Source organism: Borostomias antarcticus (assembly GCF_949987555.1).
Source record: "Borostomias antarcticus genome assembly, chromosome: 5".
Lineage (NCBI taxonomy): Eukaryota > Metazoa > Chordata > Actinopteri > Stomiiformes > Stomiidae > Borostomias > Borostomias antarcticus.
Window position 1 is genome coordinate 21,995,835 of NC_140238.1, and position 8,378 is coordinate 22,004,212.

Consider the following 8,378-nt stretch of genomic DNA (forward strand, 5'->3'; position numbering starts at 1 on the left):
CTGAAGCACTCAAAAGCCCTGTCCTCTGTCCTCCATGAGCTCCTACCTGACGGGCAGACCCCAGGCCGGTGGGGAGGAGCCCCTCTTCCTGACGGGCAGACCCCAGGCCGGTGGGGAGAAGCCCCTCTTCCTGACGGGCAGACTCCAGGCCGGTGGGGAGGAGCCCCTCTTCCTGATGGGAGAGGGAAAGCCCATGACGAGAGCCTGGTCCGCCGCTAGTCTCCGCACCCTCTGCCTGGTGTGCGGGCTCCCACCGGACCGGTACACTGCACACTCCCTCCGCATAGGAGCCGCAACCACCGCTGCTTCCGTCGCCCCGGTGTCTACCATGTAGTCCATGGGCAGATGGTCTTCATCGGCGTATGAACGCTACCCAGGCCCGGCGTCCAGGCTGTTTTGGATGCTCAGAGCAATGAGCGGGCTGAAACCGAGTTGTGTAATGGTGTCACTGTGGATTTCATGTGGTTGCGCAAATTTAGCACTTATTATATGAATGCATAGTGAAATTGTTGTGTGAAACACAAGGATGTATTAATAGAATGGATACAGCCACTCCATTCACTGACCGCTTTCGGAGGTGGGGGCCCGTTGGGCCACGCCATCTCGGCAGTTCCGCGTCATCTGGCGTGTGTCTGGTGGCTTTTGTGCTTGCTCAGTTATGCTTTTCTGAGGGGAGCGTGGCTGCACGGGGGTCGCCGGGTGCGTCGGGCGGCGTGGGGTTTGCCGGGATGGCGCGGTTCGGTAGGCCTTCACTTTTGAGTGATGAAACAGCATTTTTGTTGGTATGGGCTCCCCCTGCTGGCTATTCGGGTTCTTACAGGCTGCAATTGGCCATCCTAGTCGGAGCACTCTCCGCCGACCCCTTCATGTGGCATGAGGGCCTGGAAGCTGCGGTGCGCGTTCATTTTGGGGGGTATTTACCACATTCTTCTGGTATTCCACTATGTGTCGACTTGTGGAAACCGGGGAACTCGACTTGCTAGTCTCTGTGGCTCTCCATGGTGATTGTGGGCCGAAACATCTCCGAAGGGCCATCCTAGCGGTCCCTCCAGTCGCCATGGAGGCAGAGGCTTTAGGCTGTACTCCCTTGGAACTCCACGAAGCGCCGGCCCATGGAGGCCGGGGCCTATAATGTACAGCGGTCCCCCTGTGGCTCTCTTTGGCGGTCCTAGTGGGCTGAGTTACCTCCGAGCGACTTCCCGATCGCAGCCCAGTCTGATCGTCATAGAGGCAGGGGGCTAGATCGATGCCGTTCCCTCTTCAAAATTAGCGCCCCCCTCCCACCCCCCCTACGATTGTGCTTTCCACTCGGAGCTGCCGGTGTGTTCATTTTGGGGATATTGCTGCATTCTTCTGGTATTCCACTATGCGTCGGCTAGCGGAAGCCGGGGAACTTCACTTGCTTAGTCTCTGTGGCTCTCCGTGGTGATCGTGGGCCGAAACATCTCTGAAGGGCCATCCAGCGGTCCCTCCGGTCACCCCGGAGGCAGAGGCTTTAGGCTGTACTCCTTCTGAACTCCACGAAGCGTCGGCCAGTGGAGGCCAGGGACTATAATGTACAGCAGTCCCCCTGTGGCTCTCTTTGACAGTCTTAGTGGGCTGAGTTACCTCGACAAGCGACTTCTCGATCGCGGCCCACTCTAATCGTCATAGAGGCAGGGGGCTTAATCGATGCCGTACCCTCTTCTGGCACTCTGGGCCAAGCTGGCCAGAGGGGGGAACATCTAAATTTCGCCTCCCCCTACTATCGTGCTTTCCACATGCTGTGGAAGGCAGGGGGCCCCCGAACAGATAACACCGGCAAAATTTCATATGCTGTATTTGCTGCATGCAAAATAAATAAATAAATTTTGACTAAAGTGATCTCGACTGAAGCACGCTTTTGCACCCCCACCGTGAAAAGTGGAGATGCACCTGCTACGCTTACTCTATGATGTAGGCGGCAATGTGTGTGTGTGTTTGTGTGCGGTCTTCAACAGTGACAGGGACTCTACAATGATTTATAAAGGGTGGAATTGATAGACTTATCATGAAGCCCCCTGTGGCATCAGTGTCAGTGATCATCAATCAAACATTATATTACCTTGTGACTGTTGCTCCCGGAGATCAATCTGTTTGCGGTAATCTACCACATTAAAAGGCAACTGTGCCTCAAAAGCTTGGTATGTTGATTACCACTGAACGTGTACTGTTTGTGTGTGTGTGTGTGTGTGGGGGGGGGGGGGGGTGCGTGAAGAGAGAGAGAGAGGAAGAGAATGAGAGAGGAAAAAATAATGAATGAGAGGAGAGAAACAATGAGAGAGATATATAGAGAGAGAGAGAGAGATTGACCATGGAGTGCAAAGGAATAAAGAGAGAGAGAGGGGGGAGAGAGAGACAGAGAGAGCGGGGGGGTCAACCATGGAGGGCCAGGACTGACATCCATCATGGGAGTGTGGGTTGGCTGAGTGATAATTACTAACCAGTGTCATGATGTCAATTACACACAATGACAGATGACGCACTGACTTGCAAGGACTTGCTGTTCTTTGGGGCAAACTCACTATTGTGTGTATGTGTGTGTGCGTGTGTGTGTGTGTGCATGTGTGATGACTGATTCCACTGATTCAAGTTCACAGAAATCAGCTCATGTGGTAGTGATTAGTCCACAGTAACAGGAACAGTATGTCACACGTGGGTCGTGTCTTGGTGAAGTGCGTGTTAATGTGTGTGAAAACGACACACAAACATCATTTCAAGAGAACTTTGATATTTAAATATATCTTTACCATTTATTTAATTGAAAAGGAGGGCAGTACAGTATCTTCCCACAGAACACATACTGTTATAATGTTCACAAATATAATGAATTTTAAATTTTTTTTTTTTTTTTATACATTCAAAAAGGGATAATGCAAGCCTGTCATCAATCCATTACAATCAATCCAATAACTTAAACCCGGCCATAGATTGAAACTCCGAAAGAGAGCTTTCCATAGAAAACCACTGACATAGCTAACTTTACCAGCAGACTGCAAGAAGCAGAGAGGTACATTCACGTTGTTACTGTGCAGTATATGTACAATAGTTTTCAACACCAAAGAGTATAAATTACCTTTCAATGCCTAGATATTTGGAATATATACAGAACTGTTCATGGTTTATGATACATTTTGAGACGTTTCTTGTCATGTGCATACAAATACTTCCTCACTCACATGCAGACACACACAGCCGACAGAGAAGGAGGTTAGACATGAAGAGATAAGAAAGGTGAGACCTTCTTCGCAGTGGATTTATGTGTGGCTATCTTTTTAATATCTGTGTGTAGACATAGAGGCCGGGGATTCTCCCATCGGGAGGGGGAGTTATCCGTGTCTGCCATCAGGGAGCCGCACGTCCCCGAACAGACACATGTGGGACAGGGAAGGACACCTGCATCTTCCTGCCTCTCTCTCTCTCTCTCTCTCTCACCCCCCCTTATCTCTCTCTCCCTCCCCCTCTCTCTCTCTCTCCCTCTCCCTCCCTCTCTCTACCTCTCTCTATCCCTCCCTCTCTCTCCCTCTCCCTCCCTCTCTCTCTCTTTACCCCCCCCCCCCCCCCATCTCTCTCATCTGGTTTCCCTGCACAGCTGAGTCATTCCTTAGAGCCTCAAGGACCACTGCAGCCTGCCAGGCTTTCTCCCACTGGTGGCTGCCTGTCTTGCACAAATGCTACACTAGTCAGGCATAAATTGCAACAAAACATGGTCTTAGGAGCCAGCACCTACCTTTCAAATCCAGCTGCATTTTGAATATATTTCAAATTAAACTCATCCAGCCCGGAAAACTGTAGCTAACCAACTCCGTGAAGTGAGTTCTCATGGAAGAAAGTCCAAGTAGCCTAAATAGCACTGTATGTGTCAGATATGCTTCTGGGTATTTGGATTACAGTCACGCTGGTTAACCGCCGGATGGTCAAATGAGGAGTAAATATAGTCGCTTAGATGTTCTTTCTTTTTTAATGTTGTTGTGTCCTTTGTGTAGTTTACTGGTTAAATGTGGTTCATTATTCTGACTCCATAGTGTACCTACGCACCAATCATCACTGATGTATAACCAAAACACAACCTTCCAGTAACCGGCTGTCCCCAGTGACACAGTCCCCAGCGTAAGTGTGATGAGCTGGTTGGCCCGGGGTCGAGGCTGCGCTTGCTGGGTGATTATTGGTTATTGACTTCCTGTCAATCGCCCATCTGTCACTCACAGCTCCTAACACATGAGGTCCCCAGCTACAGAGATCATTCTCTGCAAAAAGATGAGGTGGAATGGTGTGTGTGTACAATGTGTTGAGGTGTAAGTGTGTGTCAGTGAATGTGTGTGTGTGTGTGTGATGGGGGAAAAGTGTTTTCACATGGAATAGAAGGAAAGAGGAAGAGGAGGAGAAGGGGGAGGTGGAGGAGGAGAAGGGGGGAGGGGAGACAATTTGTCCTCCTCAACGTGGCCATGACCCTAGTCAATCTACACAGAGCCAGAAAAACGAACAAAGCGATTGCCGGACAACATCTCGTTCAAACCAGCTAAAACCAGATTGTTCAATCAGGGCCGAGCAGAGGGAGCTGGATTTGGGGCGAAGGGGGACAGGGTCACCGGCGGCTGGGTGGTTACATGAGGAACCAGATTGCAAAGGTAATTGGATAAGCTTGTGATGTGGGGAGTTGGAGTGGGGCTAACCAGACCACCAGGTGTGTCTGGGTGGCTCAGCTCACTTTGGGCACACTGGGACAGTCCTCCGCCCGTCTCCTGCTGTTAACTGGCTGCTGCAAGTCAAGACTGCATTTCCCCCGAACAGGTTTTTTTTTATTGTTATTCGCTTCGATGAGGCGTTAAGAGTGAGAAGGCGGAAGGCTCTGTCTCAGGCTCTCTGGTTAAGTCCTCCTCCTCCCCGACACACACACACGCGCACACACCGCCCTGCTGTCAGAACGTATCGGTAAATCTTTGTTGAAGGACACAGCTTTTCAAAAAATATGACCATATTACATCGAACATTTATCAAATATACGCGGGGCACCACCCGCAGTGGCATGAAGTGAGATTGCGCCCGCTAGCACGCTTCCCTCAGCGTGGGCGAGACAGATGAACACAGCTGGCCTAGCCCAGGGGTTCAGCACACTGGCTGGCCTTTGTGTGTGTGTGTGTGTGTTGTTTCCGGATATGTGTGTGTATGTGTGTTGTTTCCAGGTGTGTATAGTATATGCGTGTGCAGTGTGTGTGTGTGTGTGTGTGTGTGTGTGTGTGTCTGGTGGTGTTTGTGTGTGTGTCTGGTGGTGTTTGTGTGTGTGTCTGGTGGTGTTTGTGTGTGTGTGTGTGTGTCTATGCATGTGAGGACAGGACAGAGACAATGATGGGAGTGGTGTGTTTTATGGTGTGTCGCCGGGCAGGACAGAGACGGGGGCTGATTTATAGGGGAGGTATGGATCCATGGTGTCTCTATAGGACAGAGACGGGGGGTGATCTATAGGGGAGGTATGGATCCATGGTGTCTCTATAGGACAGAGACAGGGGTTGATCTATAGGGGAGGTATGGATCCATGGTGTCTCTATAGGACAGAGACGGGGGGTGATCTATAGAGGAGGTATGGATCCATGGTGTCTCTATAGGACAGAGACGGGGGGTGATCTATAGGGGAGGTATGGATCCATGGTGTCTCTACAGACCACTTACACCTCCGAGGGGGGGGGGATTAAAGAGGCGCCTGAACTTTCAGCCTTGTCAATGAGGGAAACTAACTGAGGGGGAGATTGTGTAAGCACATGCACGCACAAACACACACACAAACACACACACACATGCGTTCTCTCATGTGTCTCTCACACTCGACTTCAAATAGCTTTATTGGCATGGCTGTCATGTCTTTCTCCCTCTCGAAAGCTGGTAGGTCTAAGAAGCCGAGCATGCTGTACACACGCACGTCTTCACCAGTCATGTCTGACTGAGCACTCTAATGAGAAAACCATGGTAACAAGATTATATAACAAGACCTCGGAAACGTTATCCTCCCCAAGTCATATCGTTTTGCCTCATAATTATAATTTCTGTGCATCTGTACAATAAGAGTTAAGACTATTATTACACTACGCCGTCACCACGACAACAATAAGCGGCCGCCGGCCGTCGTCGTAGGAAGTCCCCGGTGAGACCGGGGTGGGGGAGGTGTCGGGGGAGGGGCGACTTTAGGGGGGCTATGGCCTCGCAGTGTCGCTGAGAGAGCTGTTTAAAAAAACTAAACAAAGACAGTCCTCTCCAAGGCCCGCTGCATATTAGCAGGAAATGGCAACGGTGTCCTCCGAGGCACCGAGAGGCTGGCGGTGGCGATACAGGGCATTAAGAGTAGGGAAGAGCCCTCGCCCCCCCCCTCCTGGCGGATATGATAGACCACCTGTTCGCTAAACAACCCCCTCCCCCCCCACTTCCCCCTTTCGCCGGCTGATGGACCTCCGGGTCGTCGATCTCGCCGGCTGTCCCCAGCGAGCGGGGGTGTGGCTGCCCTCAGTGATAAGCCGGCCGTGACGGTTGCTAATCAGCCCCGATCTCATTATCTGCCGTACAGTCATTCTCAGTCGCTCGAGCGCCAAACCGACTCCGCCCTGCCAGGTGCTGTATTTAGTGTTTTAGGAGCATCTGATCGGAGCCGCTCTTAGACCCGCTCGCATGTTTGTTTGTGCTTCTAGCGCTCGTCGGAGTCGAGCGAATGCGGCGCATTTTTGCACGTGTTGCATTTCACCTCCCTTCTCCCCTCCAGGCGTCCCATCTGTCGGCCAATCCGCCTCCCGTCCGCGTGCGAGCCGGCTTAACCGTCTCTCCGCGCGCCAGACCTTTTGCCGCGCCAGGGCCCCCTCTAGCCCCACAGCTGCGCTGACATTTGACAAAGTTCAGAGAGTTCCAGAAGAGGAGGCTGCCGGTCGGTCGTTCGATGGGTCGGTCGTCAAGGCAACGCCCCCCCCCCCCCCCCCACACCCTCCTCCCCCTCCCCTCCCCTCCCTCCCTCCCTCCTCCTGATGGCGAGGCGCTCTGCGGGGGGGTTTCGCGCTCAGGACGAGATGCAGACGGGCTTGCCGTTCTTGTCATACTGGTACACCAGCATCTTGATGCAGTGCGAGTTGGCGGGCGAGATCCAGGGGCTGCTGGTGATGGAGAAGTTGTGGGCGGCATAGAACGGCGGCGGCGCCTGGCGGCGGCAGCGCACCAGCGCCCGCAGCACGCTGGCCGCCATGCCGCGGAAGCGCTTGCTGATGAAGCAGTAGAGGAAGAAGTTGACGCCAGTGTTGAGCAGCGCCAGCATGTTGGCCACGTCGGTCAGCAGGTGCAGCAGGCGCGCGTGGCCCGGCGCCGCCGGCGGGGCGGAGTAGAAGTGGTAGAGGATCATGAGGGTGCGTGGCGCCCACAGCACGGCGAACACGGATGTGATGGCCAGCAGGATGGCGGTGGTCTTGCCCGTGGAGTAGCCGCGCAGGCGGAAGCAGCTGCGGCGGCGGCGGAGCTTGCGCACGATGACGGTGTTGAGGGAGAAGAAGACGGCGCAGGGCAGCAGGTAGACGGTGGCGCAGTGCGCCCACACCAGCACGTGCTGGGCCGCGCTGCCCCCGCCCCCTCCGCCGCCGCCACCCGCCCCCGGCAGCCCGTGCCACAGCTCCGGCCACCAGTAGTAGGGCGCGGCCGACAGCAGGCAGCCGGTGTAGACGGCGGCGATGACTCGGCGGGTGCGCGCCGGGTAGGAGACGGCGTGGTAGCGCAGAGGGTGGCAGACGGCGATGTAGCGGTCGACGGTGAGCGGCACGGTGATCCAGATGGACGTGTGGATGGAGCTGAACTCCAGCACCTGCACCGCCTTGTTGAGCGAGGGTGGCAGAGGCGCGCCCAGCACAAAGTCCTCCAGCAGGAAGTCCACGAACACGATGAGCAGCAGGACCAGGATGTCGGCGGCCGCCAGTGCCAGCAGATAGTTGTAGGAGGACTTCTGGCGGCGCAGGACCAGCTGGGAGAGGATGACCACGGTCAGGATGTTGGCTGGCCGGGGGGGGGACGAGGGGGAGGGGGGGAGAGAGAAAGAGAGATTGGGGGAGGGAGAGAGAGAGGGGAGGAGAGAGACAAAGAGAAAGAGAGGGGGAGGGAGAGAGAGAAAGAGGGGAGGGAGAGGAAGAGGGTGATGGGAAATCAGAGGCGAAGGGTGTTGAGAGGAGATTGGAAATCAAACGGATGCAGTTGAGGACAAGGGAGGAGAGAGAGAGAGAGAGGGAGAGAGAGAGAGAGAGGGAGAGAGACGGGGGAGAGAGACCGATTGAGTGTTAGCAGAGAGGTTATTGTGGAGGAGAAGCATTCAGTCAACCACTCACACACCGGAGTGCAATAAACGAAAC

The 8,378-nt window shown here is 54.0% G+C and overlaps 1 protein-coding gene across 1 annotated transcript in view; it reads right to left on the reverse strand.

Moving 5' to 3' along the window:
* Positions 1-7,051: 7,051 nt before the first annotated feature.
* gpr139 (G protein-coupled receptor 139) overlaps positions 7,052-8,378 on the reverse strand; it is a gene marked incomplete at both ends in the record, with an annotated part of 14,657 nt that continues 13,330 nt past the window's right edge. Inside the window, one exon of the mRNA XM_084438122.1 lies at positions 7,052-8,028. Within this exon, the coding sequence (XP_084294248.1) occupies positions 7,052-8,028 (977 nt within the window). The remainder of the gene's footprint in view (positions 8,029-8,378) is intronic.